This window comes from Bombina bombina, chromosome 5 (assembly GCF_027579735.1).
Source record: "Bombina bombina isolate aBomBom1 chromosome 5, aBomBom1.pri, whole genome shotgun sequence".
In the NCBI taxonomy this organism is placed as follows: domain Eukaryota; kingdom Metazoa; phylum Chordata; class Amphibia; order Anura; family Bombinatoridae; genus Bombina; species Bombina bombina.
The window spans coordinates 612,119,921-612,140,301 of record NC_069503.1 but is presented as its reverse complement, the minus strand read 5'-3'; the positions used below and the strand labels follow the sequence as shown (position 1 = coordinate 612,140,301).

The following is a 20,381-nucleotide window of genomic DNA, read 5'->3' as shown; positions in this document are numbered from 1 at the left end:
TTGAGATGCTTCATTCCCCTTCACAATTAATCAGCCATATGTGTATGTCCAATTGATATTCTCAGGCTCCAAATGTCGCAGCTTCTCACTCAGCTGATGTAAAGCTTTTGGCGCGCTAAGGGCATGATATAAATGGCCCCTGTGATGCGGGGAGCTGATTGGCTCCCCCAGGTCTGACTCAAAGAGGCCTCTACTTGAACAGCCTCAAATGGGCACTTATGGGCTGCGCGATGAGCTAGAACCACTGTTCACCAGTAGGTGGCACAGCTCTCATGGGCCCATAGCCCAAAGGAACAAGCATGTTGCGCATTGGGGAGGGCAGCAGTCCTGCCCGTGCCTCTTCATTGCACAACATGTAGCTTAAAAAAATTTTTTACTTTTTTTTTTTTTTTAAAGCAATAATAAAGAAATTATTTTTTGGCCATATGACAGGCGAGGCCCTGCCTCACCTGCCTCTAGTGACTGCACATCCTTATCCCACAAAAGTGAGTACACCCTCACATTTTTGTAAATATTTTATTATATCTTTTCATGTGACAACACTGAAGAAATGACACTTTGCTACAATGTAAAGTAGTGCTTGTACAGCCTGTATAACAGTGTACATTTGCTGTCCCCTCAAAATAACAACACACAGCCTTCATGAGTGCTGCCGGCACTGGTGGAGCTACAGTTAATTGAGGGAACCATGAATTCCAACATGTACTGTGACATACTGAAGCAGTGCATGATCCCCTCCCTTTGGAGACGGTGCTGCAGTGCAGTATTCCAACATGATAATGACCTCAAACACACCTCCAAGACAACCACTGCCTTGATAAATAAGCTGAGGGTAAAGGTGATGGACTGGCCAATCATATCTCCAGACCTAAACCCTATTGAGCATCGGTGGGGCATCCTCAGACGGAAAGTGGGGGAGCGCAAGGTCTCTAACATCCACCAGCTCCGTGATGTCATCTTGGAGGAGTGGACGAAGACTCCAGTGGCAACCTGTGAAGCTCTGGTGAACTCCATGCCCAAGAGGGTTAAGGCAGTGCTGGAAAATAATGGTGGCCACACAAAATATTGACACTGTGGGCCCTATTTGGACATTTCCCCTTAGGGGTGTACTCACTTTTGTTGCCAACAGTTTAGACATCAATGGCTGTGTGTTGAGTCATTTTGAGGGGACAGCAAATTTACACTGTTATACAGGCTGTACATTCACTACTTTACATTGTAGCAAAGCGTTATTTCTTCAGTGTTGACACATGAAAAGATATAATAAAATATTTACAAAAATGTGAGTGGTGTACTCACTTTTGTGGGATACTATATATATATATATATATATATATATATATATATATATATATATTTATGTTAACATGTTTATACAGTGATCTTTAATATGAGCGATGACATTTTTTTTAATTCCATGTTCCCCTAAAATAGTATTTTCTTAAGATTTTATATCAACATCAGAGTTGGACAACAGTCCCACTTAAAATTTCCTCTGACTTCGACTCCACAGCCTTCATATTATCAAACTAATAATGCTTTCTAGAATGTTCTCTCACTTAAAATTAAAAATGATTATGCCCCATATGAATATTCAATGATCACAAATAGATATTTAGTATTTTAAAGAAGGACAGAAAGTGCATATTTCTTAACCAAGCAACATTTTATTTAACAATACATTTACTTTTTTTTAATTTCTCCTCAGAGGATGAAAGTCCTGGACCGACCTATCACAGAGAGCGAAGGAACGCAATTGCAATGCAACAACAAGGAGGGCAAAACCATGGCAAGATCAGTGAGGAGCCATCTACGTCTAGCGAGGAAAGAGCCTCAGTAAAGAAAGAGATTCATGGATCTATTACGCACCTGCATGAACCTTCAGTTCCGTACCGTGGCACTGTTTTTGCAATGGATCCCAGGAATGGCTACATCGATCCACATTACCGTAAGTACTAATCATTACACCTATTACATTTAATGTAACATTTTTTTCAGGCAAGTAAAAAATGATATTATAGTGATGTATGACAATAAAGATTGATAAAAAAGCAGGAGCCCCGAAACGTTGTTCAATAAAGGCGATGTTGCCTCATATTGTGTGCCACCTGTGTGTTCGATTTTGCTGTATTAACCAGGACCCTGGAAAGGGAGGTCCTCCAGGTTTGCACCTGAATTTACCTGATATTGGTTAAAAGGGACATTTTCCTAAGGTGTGTGCTTGTCCTGCTACTTTCCCACAAATAAAGATTTCTTTAATAGTTTCAACAAAATTTAAAATAGAGTGAACACTTTGTTTTTGAGGAAGATGCACTCCTCCGTAAAAATGACAAATAATAGATTTTCTATTTGTTGCAGATCTACTTTTAGGCTTTTATTAAGTGATTGGCTTGATTTGTGAAATAAAAAACAGAATTGTCTGAAATTGATTACTTTAAACACATGCAAAAACAGCCAAACACACATGTAATTCTCAACTTACACAGCCGAGCTTGTAAACATCAGCACAAATCAGGGACTTCCATAAACTAAAGCATATAAATTCCTATTTTAGAGGTCAGTGAATTAGTCACACAGCCTTTTAATTTTATTGTTTTGTGCTTGCCTAAAACCACATTCCTTGCAAAGTCCCAGCAGGCAATGTACATAGGCAGCGACTCACTTTTGTAGTGTTCATTCTGTATCTCTCAGGCCATAAAATACTCAAACAGAAACTTTGGCCTAAAACTTTTCTTTATTTTTAGCTTAGCCATTAATGTGATTTATTAATTATTGCTCTTTTTTTATTTGGAGGTTTCTCATTCCCTTTAAATGCACTTATAAAACAATAGAACAACCAAAAAGAGAAGGGTGTTCATAAAGACAGAACAAAGACGCGCTGACATGTTTGTAGCTTGTTAGGTATATTACTTAGCAATGAATCTGGCTGTAACGGTGGTGAAAGTTTGATGAAAGAGGACGTTTTCCTTAAAGGGAGGTTTAACACTAAATAAAAGTTAGTTAGAATTAGTCATTCAATAAAAAGATTAGTCTGAGAATAACATGTAGATGTATTTTTTAAAGTTTAATTAGTTGTTTAAATATTGACAAAATAAGTCTAAAGTTTTAATGTCTTTAAAACAATGGGAGCTGCCATGTTGTAACTTAGGTTATCTTCTCTGCTGTGGCCAATTAGGGACAGTTATAAATAGGTCACTAGGGTGTGCAGCCAATGACTGTGTGGAATATAACAGTGTTCTTCACTTCCATTTCTAACAAGAACTGAAAAGCTCACAATTTCAGGATGGAATTACAGGAAAAGGGAACAAAATAAAGAATCATAGTTTATATATATATATATATATATATATATATATATATATATATATATATATATATATATATATATATATATATATATATACGATTTATCATTTTATATTACCATCTCAAAGTGTTTAATGTCCCTTTAATAAAACAGTCGTTGTGTTAGTGATATAAATTTGCTTCTTTGTTTTCATGGATTTTTTTGCTTAATTTTTCTAATGAGAGTAATTGTGGCAAAGATTTAAATGGGACAATAAAGTCAAAATGAAACTTCTATGGTTTAGACACAGCATACTGTTTAAAAATCCTTTGCAATTTACTTCTATTATCAAATTTACTTCAATCGCTTGGTATTCTTTGTGAAGCATAAACCTATGTTGGCTTATAGGATCTTAGGCGTCGTGAGCATGAGATGTTAACACTCTATGGCAGCAATCTTTGCAACAATGTTTGCAGCAAAGTTATACATTGTTGCAAACATTGCTTCCAAAGAATGTTAAAGATACGTGCCCACTCTACCTACTATTCAACAAAAGATATCAAGAAATTAAATCAAATTTGAAAACGTAAGTATGTTGGACCTTTTTTAACAGCACTCTCAGAATCGTGAAAGTTTAACTGTGCTGGACCCTCCTTTATTATTAATTTGTTTTGGTTAATCTGTTTTATGTATCTGTATTTCTTTTTACTGCGACTCCAAATTTGGTGACACTTTTCAAATTATTATAATTAATAATAATAATAATAACAACAAGTTTGTGTGCCTTATTTATGCTTTGACTGTCAGCACCTAGTCTGATCCGTAGAACCCTGGTTCCGTTCATTTCATGGCTTCTTGTGAGTGTTGGGAAGTCAATACATCCTTGTCTGGTTGAGCACTAAAACTTGATAATGAGCTGCAGGGGCAGAAACTGAATATGTATTAGCTGTCACACTTACCGAAGAATAATTATGTTGTTTTATTCTACAAATTTTGACCTGCTTGGACTGTGCAGAAAATGTAGCACACTGTGTGACTTTATTTTGTTCAGGTAAATTGTTTTTGTTCTTATGATAATTTGTAAGGGAGAAATCATTTATTTTTTTACTGCTGATGTAGAATGGGAAATCTTAAACTTGTTTCATGCATAAGTAACAAAAAAGTAGTAACGAAGTTTGAGTTTGAGGTGTCAAAGCACACGCCTTTCTGTTACAGATTTATAACCCGAGCAGGATATGGCTGTGCCGTTTAACCTTTTGGTATAGAATTCCAGATGACTTTTGGCGACCCATAAAAAGGCCTCAGTCTTATCCCCCCCCCCCCCCCACACACACACACACACATAATTCACAATTTTTTTCAGCGTTTATGTTAAAAGGTCATTGACCAGATGACTGATTAGCACGGACAGCTGATTAGTGCACAGTTTTTTTGCTGGGAGAGAATTGCCTGGGATAAAAGCGAACATGTTATCCGTTCATTAGTTGGTAAGCAGCATTTGCTCACTCGCTGGGGAGCAGATCAAAGTGGTTCACAACTTTAATCATTTTCACCAGCTAGTCTTTTGTGTTTTTTTAGTAGTACAGTATATGATAATGAGACAACATATGCTTTTTGTTTTACTATCCAAAAAAATAAATAATAATTTATGGGCTAAACACATCTTTATTTTGTTAACTAGAATATCCGTATCCGTTTTGTTTCTTTAAAGAAATTATATTAACTGCAGGGTTTTTTAAAACATTTATGCGTATTGTTAACATTATTTTTATAGTTTATAGAAGTTACAAAATGTTTAAAGGGACAGTAAAGTCAAAATTAAACTTTCATGATTCCGATAGAGTAATCCATTTTAAACAACTTTCCGATTAACTTTTGTTATCAAAATTGTTTTGTTCTCTTGGTGCCTTTTATTGAATAGCAAAACTAGACTGGTTCTGTCTCTTTAATGATATGTTCACCAACTGTATAAAATGACAATTCTTTACAGGTTTGTATAATAAATATTGTCAGACCATTTTTAGTGTATCATACCATTTTCCACAGATGTACGGCAGTGATGCATACGCTACTAGGCCCACACATTCAGGATGCTCTGTTGGACTGCTACTGAATATATGCGTTGAGTGAAATATGTTGAGGGAATGATGACTACAGAACTGCCTAATATTTTGCTCAATAGCTTAAAGGGCCATGATACCCAAATGTTGAAACACTTGAAAGTGATGCAGCATAGCTGTAAAAAGCTGATTAGAAAATATCACCTGAACATCTCTATGTAAAAAAGAAAGATATTTTACCTCAAAACGTCCTCAGTAGCCACATCCCATTGTATAGGACTTCTAAACAGCAAATGCCTGTTCCGGGACAGCTAAGGGAGTGAGCTTACGTGCACACTCATCTTATTTCCCTATTCAGTTTCTGGAAGTTAACTATGAAATCTCATGAGATCACAGTAAAAGAGTTCATGACCTCAGCACAGTTGATGCTGATTGGCTGCTGTTCATTTCTTTTTTTTTTTCTACCTGCAGCTGAGCAGCAGCTGAGTATAACTTTTTACACAGAACTAACTGCTGAGCTGAGGAAATTGTCAGGTAAAATATCTTCCTTTTTTACATAGAGATGCTCAGGTGATATTTTCCTGTCAGTTTTTAACAGTTATACTGCATCAGTTTCAAGTGATTTTGCATATGAGTATTATGTCCCTTTCAGGGTTTCTAGTCATGCACCAGACTTAAAGGGACATTTCATTTAAGCCATTTTTTTTTAAAATCTAAAATAGAGCAGTTGAAAATGCATTACTACTTTTTTATTTTTCCTGTGCTGAAAAAAATATTTTTATACTTATGTAGTGTGTCACTGTACAACAGTAGAGCTCTTGGATTGGTTGGCATGAGCCAGTGAGCAATGTGTCACTATGGATAAGTATGCAATGATTTATTAATTTAAATAGCTTTATTGTAACCTTTGTCACGAAGAGATAGTTACATAATGTTTAAATAGTTATTTTATGCCTGATACAACTTTTCTAATCTAATGTTCAAAGAAGACTACATACTTCATTAATAGACACAAATTGAAAATTGAAAGACCTTATATTTTTATCATATATTTTCTGCAAAAATTTAACGTTTTGTGATTCTGACAAAGCATACAATTAAAAAAATAAATAAATTCAAATTTACTTCTATTATCAAAGAGATACCTAGGTAGGTGTCCGGAGCACTGCATAGCAGGAAATAGTGCTACCATCAAGTTGGATGGTGCATGCTCCTTAGCTTACTTTCCTGCTTTTCAACAAAAGATACCAAGGGGCCGATTTATCATCTGCTTGTGCAATACTGCCCCCTGTCAGTCAACCCGATTGTATCCGATCAGCTGATTGCTGTCCTCCGCCTCAGAGCTGGCGGACGAGTTAAGGAGCAGTTAAGGAGCCTGCTGGAAACTGCTGCATTTGGTTATTGAAGTAAATTATAAAGTTGTTTAAAGTTGCATGCTCTATAAGAATTAAGAAATATTTTTTTGTTTCTTTTGTGTCCCTTTAATGCAATATTTACTAAAATCACCTTTACTCTCATTTGCCTTACACGTCTTTCTCCTCTTCTAGAAGTAGAGCCAATCAGAAGCTGATTGAGTATGAAGAGGAACGCTCACGCTACTTTCAATTAGTACTACACAGTGTGGCGGGTTTTGCAGAGCCGATGAGACCCAATACTGCAGAGACTGATAGTAGTCAGAGTGAGTGTGTCTGCGCCTTCAGTCTCATAGATGCAAGTGCTAAAGCTTCTGATTGGTTGTAGCTTCTGGAAAAGGAGAAAAAACAGCTGATAATTAGTGAGGAGAACATGTAAGGTAATTGACAGTAAAGGGAGGTTGATTTAAAGAAATATTGAATTAACAAAGCTTTTTAATTTTTTTGCTTTATTGAAAGGCACAGTAAGTATTTAAAGGAATAGTCTAGTCAAAATTAAACTTTCACGATTCAGAAATTGCATGCAATTTCAAAGGGACACTGAACCCACATTTATTCTTTTGTGATTCAGAATGAGCATGCAATTTTAAGCAACATTCTAATTTACTCCAATTATCAATTTTTCTTCGTTCTCTTGCTATCTTTATTTGAAAAAGAAGGCATCTAAGTTTTTTTTGTTTGTTCAGAACTCTGGAAAGCACTTTTTTATTGGTGGATGAATTTATCCACCAATCAGCAAGAACAACCCAGGTTGTTCACCAAAAAAGGGCCGGCATCTAAAATTACATTCTTGCATTTCAAATAAAGATATCAAGAGAATGAAGAAAATTTGATAATAGGAGTAAATTAGAAAGTTGCTTAAAATGTCATGCTCTATCTAAATCACGAGAGAGAAAAAATTGGGTTCAGTGTCCCTTTAAGCAACTTTCTAATTTACTCCTATTATCAATTTTTCTTTGTTCTCTTGGTATCTTTATTTGAAAAAGCAAGAATTTAAGCTTAGGAGCCGGGCCCATTTGGTAGCTCTCGTTCATTGATGGCTACATTTAGACACCAATTAACAAGCGCTTCCAAGGTCTGAACCAAAAATAGCCGGCTCCTAATGCTTTTTTAAATAAAGATACCAAGAGAGTGAAGAAAAATTGATAATAGGAGTAAATTAGAAAGTAGCTTAAAATTACATGCTCTATCTGAATCATGAAAGTTTAATTTTGACTAGACCATTTCTTTAAGGTCCTTGTTGTTCAATTTGCAAGGGACATATTTTGTGTCCCATTATGGACAGTAGCAAAACATTGTTTTCATGAATTCAAGAGCACTTTTTTTCTGTTATTCCAATAATTGCTAAATTTCAAATTTTGCATGCAGTGTAAGTGTGTAGCTTTAGTTGTTTTTTTTTTATTGCAGCATAGTAAAATACAGGCCTGAGGTCCAGTTTTGGAAAAGAAAAGCTTTCACAGACGTGTGTTGTACATATATTAAGTACAAAATACCTGGCTCTGTTTCTTGTAGCCTGGGGGACTTGTTACCTTATTCTGTAAAAAAAAAGTCCCAGAAAGTGCTGCGATTGAGGGCTCTAGGTGTTTAGTGAGTTTAATTTAAAATAGGTGAGATCACTCTGGCTGGTTCCCGCTAACCTATAAAACACTAGAGTGCAGCGTATACATTCATGTCTGTTTTTACAGAGTCATGGGGGTTTGTACAAGCAAATGATCTCATTTTAGAACCTTGCAGCTGAATTTACAAAGAAAACATTAGTGATGACAATTGCCACTTTGACCCTCCTAAGCTATCAGTGACACCTCTTAAATGTGTCACAGGTGCTGGTGATGCCATTTGGCATAGTGCAGAGTCGGCAGAAAACACTCTTGAGTGTCCCCTGAGGGTCAAGTTCCTCTGTCCTCTGCTGTCGTTGCTAAATACAGTATCCACACTGCACCTGGGATCTGCGGCACCTGGGAGATGGAGTGTTTTTTTTATGCTCTGTATCTGCACTTGCAATGGAGCTTGTGAGTGAATCAGAGCAATAGACTGAGTATGCATGACTGATTTAATTACAGAATACCTGCACAAGCCTGCACGTTAATCACCTTATTCACATTCATTAGAAACTCTGGGGGAAAAAAACACAACACTCACTTTTTATTTGCTGTCTTCCTTTGGGAATCCACCAAAAATTAGATTACTTAAAGGGACATTGTAGTGAAACTTTTACATGCTCTTACAAAATAGACCATGTCATTTCTTCACTATTCACTGTGGAATTCTAAGTGAATAGTGAATTCTAAGTGAATAGTGAATTCTAAGTGAATAGTGAATTCTAAGTGAATAGTGAATTCTAAGTGAATAGTGAATTCTAAGTGAATAGTGAATTCTAAGTGAATAGTGAATTCTAAGTGAATAGAAGTAGCTCCTTAACCTGTCCGTCACCTTTTTAGGTGGTGGATTGAAATCATCCCAATCCTATATGATGATCATTGACAGCCCCTGCTAGTGGCTGAATGACCGCCAGTGAGCAGGGGCGGCATTGCACAAGCATTTCACTAGAAATGCTTGCGCAATGATAAATGCTGACAGCGTATGCTGTCAGCATTTATTGATGTTGAGTGGACATGATTCGTTATAGCGAATCATGTCCGCTCAACATATAGTAAATTTACACCTATGTGTTTTACCCCTGCAAAGGGAGAAAGAAACAACTAACAATTTATTTTTCCAAAACTGAATAATAGGCAGAATTAATTTACTATCCAGTGTGTGCTTAGTAAGTAATCTACATCACTAACACTCAGTTTGGATAGCAAAGTGTATTTTCCTATTGATGTGCTTAGATTTTACCAGCACTTTTTCCACATCTAATTTCACGTTTGTTTTTAGCTTTTAATATAAGATTTGTTTCATCCTGTGAAGTTTAGTTTAGTTTTATAAAGTACACAGGGCAGACAAATGTGTTTTCTAATCATTTTAGTATTTAAAGGTACATAAAACCTATTTTTTTTTTCTTTCATGATTCAGATAGAGACTACTATTTTCAATATTTTTCCAATTTACTTCTATTATCTATTTTTCTTTGTTTACGTGGTATCCTTTATTGAAAAACAGGAAGATAAGCTCAGGAGTGTGCATGTGTCTGTGACACTAGGCAGCAGTTTTGCAAGAGTGTCATATATTAGCTAGATCACTCTGTGGCAGAAAAAAAATGTATTTTATGTCCCTTTAACTGTTATGTCTGTGTGCCATCTACACACATGTACACACACACACACACATATATATATACACACACTAATACACACACACACATACAGTACAAACACACACACACACATACTTCACAAACATATACACACACTAATACACAGACATGCATACACATACAACCGCACACATACTTATACATACACACTCATATACACATACAAATACATATGCACACATATACACACATACACATACACACACTAATACACAGACACACATACACATACACACACTAATACACAGACACACATACACATACACACACTAATACACAGACACACATACACATACACACACTAATACACAGACATACATACACATACAACCGCACACATACTTATACATACACACTCATATACACATACAAATACATATGCACACATATACACACATACACATACACACACTAATACACAGACACACATACACATACACACACTAATACACAGACACACATACACATACACACACTAATACACAGACACACATACACATACACACACTAATACACAGACATACATACACATACAACCGCACACATACTTATACATACACACTCATATACACATACAAATACATATGCACACATATACAAACATGTGTTACAAAGTAAATATTTTAAAATAATTTAAAACTACTATTTTGTTAGAACAATTTAAGGTTTTGCAAAATCAAATTCAGTTTAGAAATATATTTGTTAAAATATCCTAGTGAAATGCATAATGTGGGTCTCCTTTGCTATGGCCAATTAGGGACAGATGTAAATGAGCGTGTGCTTTGAGCTAACCAATCACTTTGTAGAATATTGCATCTTTAGATCATTGGGCCATCAGTCTCAAATTTGTCAACCCCTAGTTTAGTAAATACACAAAGTAAGGGAGCGATGAAAACATTCTCATGTTGTATGTATGCCATCTTTTTAAAGTAAATCCCGGCCAACAACTCACTGTTGCAGACTGCTGTAATATGAAACGGAGGAATTCTGAGGAAGATAATTGTGTACTTTAGTCAAAGATAAAAAAAGAATGTTTTAACCTTTACTCCCCTTGGTTTTTTTTAAGGTAAAAGAGGAGAATAAAGTGTAGTCAAAGATAAAAAAAAGAATGTTTCCTGTTATTTTAAGTCTTATGTCTAGTTAAAAAGGTTAAAATAGAAATGTTAGTTACTTTTAAAACTCCTTGTATAGTTAGTGACATTAAAAGGATATGAAACCCAACCTTTTTCTTTTGTGATTCAGACAGAGCATACAATTTAAAAAAATATTCCGAATTACTTCTATTATCAAATTTGTTTAGTTCCCATGATATTCTGTGCTAAAGGGATACTTAGGTAGGCATCTGGAGCACTACATGACAGGAAATAGTGGTGCCCTCTAGTGTTCTTGCGAATGGATAGCATTCTTCCAAAACGCCTGCCATATAGTTCTCTAGAAATGGGCCGGCTCCTACAAGTAAATTAAAAAGTTCTTTAAAATTGTTTCATGTCCCTTTAAACATCTCTTGTTTTTGTGTAAAACCTGTGCTGTAAATTGCCTAAACCAGCTATTTGATTTGCAACATTTGAAGGTTACAGAATTTGCTTTTTGGCCTCTTTAGGGAGCTAGGGACAAGCACAATTTTACACAAAAGCAAGAAGTGTTTAATGTTATTTTAAATGTAAAAATGAATGTGATTTTTGTTCTTTGTTGCATCTACAGTGAGGTATTTCAAAATGTATGTTTTTGTTTTTTGTATAAAGGGTATTCCTTTACTAGAATTATTTTAGTGCTTTTGGGATTGCTACTATCCACCAATAAAGCTAGGGTTATCCTTTTAATTCTTTGAGTAACCTGTCACTATTGAGGGGTTGTAAGCAGACAACCACTTCCTGTTAGTTTGCAAATCAAAATACACAGGTGTTACTTATTGTTATTTGTTTTATATAAAAAAATATGTTCATCATATTTAAATAGTGCTCTTTTATGTGCATGATTTTTTTAACTTAAAGTGATGGTCAATTTAGATGAATCGGTGCCCGGTTTTTAATAATCCTATTAAAAACAAGGGCACTTTAATTCATCAAAATTGACATTTTACTTGTTTTCTTCAAATACAATCCTGACAGCCGCTGTAGCGCTTCCTCCACCCGTCGCAAGCCCTCTTCGCCGGTCCAAAATGATGAATCCAGCTTCCTCCAATCACAGTGTTGCCTCAGGCCATGATTCCTCTGGGGAGGGGGGGGGGGGGGGAGCCGTGATTGGAGGAAGCCTGATTCGTAATTTCTGACGTCTGCAGAGGCTTCCGACGGCCGGGGGAATCGCTGGAGCGGCATTCAGGATTAAAAGGTAAGTATTTGAAGAAAACGAGTGAAATGTCAATTTTGATTAATTAAAGGGACAGTCTAGTCAAAATTAAACTTTCATGATTCAGATAGGACATGCAATTTTAAACAACTTTCCAATTTACTTCTATTATCTAATTTGTTCAATTCTTTAGATATCCTTTGTTGAAGAAATAGCAATGCACATGTGTGAGCCAATCACACAAGGCCTTTATGTGCAGCAACCAATCAGCAGCCACTGAGCATATCTAGATATGCTTTTCAGCAAGTGATATCAAGAGAATGAAGCAAATTAGATAATAGAAGTAAAATAGAAAGTTGTTTAAAATGACATCCTCTTTCTAAATCACGAAAGAAAAAAATTGGGTTTCATGTCCCTTTAAAGTGCCCTTGTTTTTAATAGGATTATTAAAATCCGGGCACCGATTCATCTAAATTGACCTTCACTTTAATGCCCCTTTATCCATCTAAATCAAATGTAACACACACTAAGTTGCATTCACAGTTTCAGAGCTCTTGTAGCGCGGGTTTGCTCATATAACCCTAATTTAAAAAGCAGCGGTAATAGACCGCTCCTTCCTAACCTCTGAGTGGGGTAATTCACATCATACAAGTTCGACTGAACTCCCGCTCTCGCACTATTGATTGCTCGAGAACACGGAGCAGGATTAAACAAGAGAGCTCTTGTGCAATCTTTAATTTTGCTAGCTTCAAAATTGTGGGTGGGCAGGTTCTCTTTCAGGGAACTTCTCTGCCAATACCTTCTTTATATACCTATAAATTATACAACTACACATCACATCTTTACTTCTAAAGTTGTAGATATTTTATAGAAAACAGATACAAAGCTGAGAGTGTCCTGCAGTTTTTGTTTTAAATTAAATTCCCTTGCTTTAGCCCATCCTCTCAGCTCTTTTTACCACAAGCATGCATGTTGTGTTGTAGTAAGTGCCCTAAGATGGCTTGAAGTTATAATTAATGAGTCAATATATATATTTATTTTTATATATATATATATATATATATATATATATATATATATATATATATATATATATATATATATATATATATATATATATATATAAAATTAGTATTTTTTTATTTTTTTATGGAATGCTGTGTTCTCTTAGGGAGTTCCAGTTATCAGGCTGCGCTGAAAGACTTTTCTTGCAAACGGATGGTAACCATTATTTCAAACATCCATAACATATGTGATGAATAAAAACATTGCAGGGGGGGATGTGCTCCCTTGCAGAGAGTAGCTGGGGGATGAACTTGTCCCCCACATGAATTTCTGAATATACTCATTAAGGAGATCCCATGACAACGCTGCTAAATATTTGTGCTAGAAACAGCACTCCGCAGTGACAGTCCCCCAAAAAAATCTGTAGTTATTTTTTTTTTTACTTTTTTTTGTGGGGCATGGAATTAACCCCTAGATCAAAGGCATAGGGTTAGGTTACATATTATATTCTGAAGCATAAACTCTGTTTTATTTATTTTTTATTCTTTAGTAATGTGTATTATTTATTTTTTTACTTTATTTATGTTTGAGGAGTAGTGATGACATCAAATATAATATAATATAATATAAAAATATATTACTGATAATATATTCTAGATATCAACAGTTAGCAAGAAGCAATGGTGTCTATTACACTCTGTATTCTCAAATTCAATGAAAAGCTGGTTGGATTGGCAATTCATTATATAAAGGTTTTGTAACAGAATGTACAACAGAGGCATCCTAACTTTTTGTATTAGAGGCCACAATGGAAGTTTCTTTTTACTTGTAGGGCTGGTGAAAACAGCTAGTCACAGTAATCATGTTAGCTAACTTTTTCTTTTTTTTGGCATTCTTATCTTCTCATCTCTGCTTAAGCCAATTAGGGACAGATATGTGTCAGTAAAGTGATGGTAAATCCTAGTGTTTTTGAAACACTAGGATTTAACAGTGGAACAAATAAAGGGGACTTTCAGTCATGAAGTATAAAATACTTCATGCTGAAAGTTCCTTTATTTACTTGCAGCTTATGCCACGCTGAGTGCCTCAGGCCGCCCACGGCAGAACACTATTTTATCAGTGAGGTGATGTTAGCCAATAGTGTGCTAGCCAAACATCATAATGCCTATTGGGTCGCACTGCTATTGGCTAAGAAGTGGAAACCTCACCTCATTGAAAAATAGCTAGATTTTACCATCACTTTAAGCCTGCTACATGCTGTCAGGTCTCAGAATTGTAAAACTATAGGAAGAGGGCGTAAAGTAAATAACAAAAAGCATATTAAAAGTTGATAATTAAAGGATCATTAATCACAGTAAAATTGCATAATCAAGAAATGCATACAAAAATACAATGCAATGCACTTACTATGAATTTTAAATGAACAGTAGATTTTATTTTTACAAATTTCAAAATGTATTTCAATTTGCCGCCACCCTGTATCATGTGACAGCCTTCAGCCAATCAGAAACTTGTACACATATACACTGTGAACTTTTGCACATACTCAGTAGTAGCTGGTGTCTCAAAAATGTGCAAATGAAAAGATTGTGCACTATATTAAAATGGAAGTAAATTGGAAAGTCTCTTAAAACTGCATGCTCCATCTGTATCATGAGTTTAATTTTCACTTTTAAATGTCATTTTAAACATTTTCTATTATTCTCAGCGTGGTTTACTGCCTCTTTAAAGGGACACTGAACCCAAATTTTTTTCTTTTGTGATTCAGATAGAGCATGCAATTTTAAGCAACTTTCTAATTTACTCCTGTTATCATTTTTGTTTCATTCTCTTGCAATCTTTATTTGAAAAAGAAGGGATCTAAGCATTTTTTTAGTGACAGCACTTTTTTATTGGTGGATACATTTATCCACCAATCAGCAAGGACAACCCAGGTTGTTCACCAAAAATGGGCCGGCATCTAAACTTACATTCTTGCATTTCAAATAAAGATACCAAGAGAATAAAGAAAATTTGGTAACAGGAGTAAATTAGAAAGTTGCTTAAAATTTCATGCTCTAGCTGAATCACAAAATAAAAATTTGAGTTCAGTGTCCCTTTAACACTGCTGGATCCTTCCATCCTAAATGAAATAATTTAGCAGAATTCATGTTTAATCCCATGTAATCTTCCTCTCGACACTTTGTGAATCAAGGCTAGTCCTCTTACATCACCGTTGTTACAAAAGTACCATAGTTACTACATTTACCCCCCCCCCCGAGATCATTATTTTTGCACATCATCTGAAATAATGTACAAATAATGTTTGTGTCAGATCTAAATGCACAGCCTGTCAAAACTTTGGGATATGTTCCACAAGCTATGAATGTGTAACATGCCTTGTTTTACACAGTATTGTGTTTTATTAAAGGGACATTCATCTCAACATTTAATCTCATGAAAATGTTTAAATAAAGAGATAAATTAATTAAATACTTTTATTAATTTGTTGCATACTTTTGCTGTAAGAAAAATCTGTTTGGTACAGAGGCTCATTATATTTAAAGGGAGGATAACCAACTTATAATTACAAATTATTTTGGCAGCATTCTGATAAATTACCATATTTAGAACACTATTAGATCAGGTTAACACCTTTTTTGCTGTAATTGTTTTCCAATGTTCAATATCCACCTACAACTTTACTTGTTGTTTACGTCTGGAGATGACAAGGCTTGCCACAGTCATGGTATTAAAAAACATATTGATTGTTTGGTATGGTAGCAGCAGAGATGATAAGATAAAAAACTGCAAATTAGGAAGGGATATGGCAAGGTTAGGCATGTGAAGCCTGTCGTGCTCTTTCAAGTTTCAGAACTGGAATATCTTAAATTACAGAAAATGGGGACAACATAAATAATGAAAGTAAATTGCATAGTTGTTTTTCTTTTGCACGATTAAACAAGTTATATTACAGTCTCATAGGGTTTACTGTCCCTTTAAACATAGAGCCTCCTACATTCTATACACTGATCAGCTCACTCAGATTACAAGCTCATATTTATCTGTTTCCAATTGGCCACAGGAAAGGAGACTAGAAACATGGATTCAATCAAAACTGCTCAAGAGGAGTTTAACTAAATTGCTGCTGAGTTACAAAATCTTTAAAATTGAGGTAACGAAATTACAATGTTAAATTACACTATAATTTAATTTGCAATGCAGCGCTCATATATTGCTTTATTTATGAGTTTAATGTCCCTTTAAAGGGACATTAAAGTCAGAATCAAACTTTTACCATTCATATAGAACATGCAATCTTAAACAAATTTCTAATTTACTTCTATTATCTAATTTGGTTTGTTTTCTTAGTATCCTTTGTTAAAAAGTATACCTAGGTAGGCAGCAATACTCTAGTGAAAATTAGCAGGTGGTTGATGGCTTCACACACATGCCTCTTGTCATTTATTCACCAGATGTGTTCAGCTAGGTCCCAGGCGTGCTTTGCTGCTCCTTTAGCGAAGGATACCAAGAGAAAAAAGCTAATTTGATAATAGAAATGAACTGGAAAGTTGTTTAAAACTGTATGCTCTAAATGAATCATTGAAGTGATTGTAAACTAAGGCACTGTTCATCCAATCCTTGCGTGCCCCCCTTTGGCGTACAGCTCGTGGGGCACGCAGCGATTAGATGAAGCTAGATTCATCATCGATCAACTAAATACAGTATGAGATGTGGGCGGAGGAACGGCGCGATGATTGCCATAACTAAACGGTAATTATTTTACAAATGAACCTTCTTTAAAAATTTTAATGAATGAAAGTACCACTGTTTTTAAGATTAATTTTATATACTATGGGGACGATTTATCATGGGCCGAATGGCCCCTGATTCCCCTGTTTCCGCGTGAGCCTTCAGGCTCTCCGGAAACTGCAGTTAAGAAACAGCGGTCTTAAGACCACTGCTCCTTAACTAGTCCTCCGCCTCTGAAGCTGCGGACAGCAATTAACCCGATCAGATACGATCGGGTTGATTGACACCCCCCGCTAGCAGCCGGTTGGCCGCGAATTTGCAGGGGGCGGCATTGCACAAGCAGTTCACCAGAACTGCTTGTGCAGTTAAATCTGTCGGCATTTAGCAATGTCGGGCGGATATGATTCGCTACAGTGAATGTGAATCATGTCCGCCCGCCATTTGGTAAATTGGCCACTATGTATTAAAGTGCCTGAGTTTACAATCTCTTAAAAGAAAAGTTTTGCGTTTCATGTTCCTTTAAAGGACACTGAACCCAAATTTTTTCTTTTGTGATTCAGATAGAGCATTCAATGTTAAGCAACTTTCGAATTTACTCCTATTATCATTTTCTATTCGTTCTTTTACTATCTTTAATTGAAAAAGAAGGCATCTAAGCTTTTTTCTTAGTTCAGCACTCTGGACAGCACTTTTTTTATTGGTGGATGAATTTATCCACCAATCAGCAAGGACAACCCAGGTTGTTCACCAAAAATGGGCTGGCATCTAAACTTACATTCTTGCATTTCAAATAAAGATACCAAGAGAATAAAGAAAATTTGATAATAGGAGTAAATTAGAAAGTTGCTTAAAATTTCATGTTCTATCTAAATCATGAAAGAAAAAAATTGGGTTCAATGTCCTTTTAAGTATTGCAATATTGGTTATATGTCATTTGTACACTTTTTATATTCTATCTGCAGAATCAATAACAGAAGGGTGCAAAAAAAAAAAAAACAACAAAAAACCTTACTATGTATTAAATATAATTTTATTATAAAGTGACTTTAAAAACAATCATAAATAGTAAATACAATATAAATACCAAAAGTCTTGGTATAAGAAAATGCCTGTCACTTGCAGCCTGTAATTGGCATTATCTTTCGCCACGATTAAAGAAACCTAGAATTGCAGAAAAAGAAATCATAACATAAAAAAGCTTATGCGAACGTGTGCTTTGAAAAAAAGGTTAAAAGCGCTATTTCTCTAGTGGCTGAAACAGAGGGCTAAAAAATGAAGGCTATGTAAAATCTGCTCTTATCTGTGTCAAAACATATGTAAGATTTAATTGAAAAGTCAGAACAATGATAATATTATCTTGCTTTCTTTCTCTCACTTTTTTTAATGTCATTTAGGTTAGATACTGGTCATCTAGTCCCAAAGGAGGGTGTCATACATATTACGTTTAATAATTATTATTATGTTCTTTATAGTTCGCACAAAAGGTTTCTTACTGTTGTTTTAAAGAAGGAAAAATGGACAACAAAAATGAATCTTAATTAATTTACACAGGTAGATAAGGTCCTAGTATTATTGATCTTCAGAATAAAGCTTTTAGTTTTTAGGTATTGATCTGTTGTGCTCTTTCTTATGGTGATGCTGGATTCACGGAATAAACTTCCGGTAGATTTTATAAAGACAAACACTAAATGAATTCTTAGTATGAGCATAAGGCTAGACTACAAGCTAATTAAAGGGGCAGTATACTGTAAAATTATCTCCCCTTTAAAGAGATGTTAAACAGTATGAGATTGTAATATAAAACTTTACTATATACAGTCATTATCTATTTTGTCCCCTTTCCTTGTAATTTAACTTTGAATATTGTTGGTTTTCTAAATTCCACTGAGTTTCTATAAAACGGGGGCCGCCATGTTTGAACATAAGCTGCACCTTATCAGTTTCCCCTGCTGAAGACAATTAAGGACAGATTTAAAACCGGCAATAAAAGAGACTGTCTATACATGGTTGTGTAGAACATAGGATAATCTAAAAAGGATTCCACACACCTTTGTTTGCACAAGATTAAAAGAAAACTATTTCAAACATGGAGGCGCCTATTATTTTATAGAAACAAAAGTACTTTATATAAACATAACTTTTACATTTATATTTGTAATACTTATAATTGTAAGACATCTACATATTATTCTAATACTAACCTTCCCTTTGAATACACTAGCACTGCGGAATCTGTTGGCGCTCTACAAATACCTGATAATAATAATAATAATAATAATAATAATAATACATCAGTATGTCTAGCATGTACTTACTTTTTAACATCCCTTTAATGTGTTCCCAATGATCCATTTTTATCATCCAGAGTGTATTCATTTTTTGGCAAAGTACTACTTTACTTGTATTTTGTCATTTTAATACCTGTTTTTGCCTGTTAAAACTGCCAGCAATACTGCATTAATGGGTACAGAAAAACTATGTAAACAAGAGCTAGTAGAAGAAATCACACTCCCAGTGGGGTTGGGTGGGTGGTTGAAATAGGTACTAGTGTTCATTTTCTATTTTTTTGATCTCAGACGCAGATACGATAGAGAGGTCTTTGTGTTTATTTATTGAATGATAAGATAACTAGATATGTTATGTTTGCATGCGCAGTCCATTCTAATGGGTTGTGGCGGCAAAGAGCAAAAACTGTTTATTCCTATACAACAATAAACCTAAAGGATTGATTTCCAATACATTTTATACCCTGCAACTGGTCATTGGAAACACATTAAGGGTGAACCAATTTTACAGTACACTCTCCCTTTAAGCTTAAACATTATAAGAAATATGGGAAGACTTGTTGGGCCTATGGTCCTTATCTGCCATCTATGCCTCTGTACTGGTGACCATGTGCAATTAGTGATTTCAGGGGACAAGTTATTATATTGCACACTATATTATTTTTTCGTGTTGGTTAATAGAATTCAATTCCCATTTAAGTACTTTTTCATTCTTTCCCACATATAAATAAGCAGTAGTTAAACATGATTAAAACGTGTAAGTCAAAGGGACATACAATCCTTTTACAAGCTGCTGCCTTTAGTATTATTTATTTATGTAAGACTTTGCCGTAGACTTGGAATAACTTACTGCACTAACCAAGTGTTAAAACCCTCTAAACTTGTAACCACCTTGATTGCTGCAGTTGTTTTTCACTGTCTAACCATCACACACTGTTTGCCTTTGCCAGTAGTTCAGATAGAACATGCAGTTTTATGTGACTTTTCAACTTTTAGTATCAAATTTACTTAGTTATCTTGATGGCAAATCCTAACTAGCTAGGCTCAGGAAAAGCTATG

General features: G+C 35.1%; 1 protein-coding gene across 5 annotated transcripts in view; it reads left to right on the top strand.

Annotated features, from left to right (window-relative positions):
* Positions 1–20,381, top strand: part of GLI3 (GLI family zinc finger 3) — a 404,554-nt gene that overhangs the window by 133,821 nt on the left and 250,352 nt on the right. For all 5 annotated transcript variants that reach the window (XM_053714572.1, XM_053714570.1, XM_053714571.1 and 2 more), the window contains exon 3: positions 1,709–1,948. In XM_053714572.1, coding sequence (XP_053570547.1) covers positions 1,709–1,948 — 240 coding nt within the window. The remainder of the gene's footprint in view (positions 1–1,708; positions 1,949–20,381) is intronic.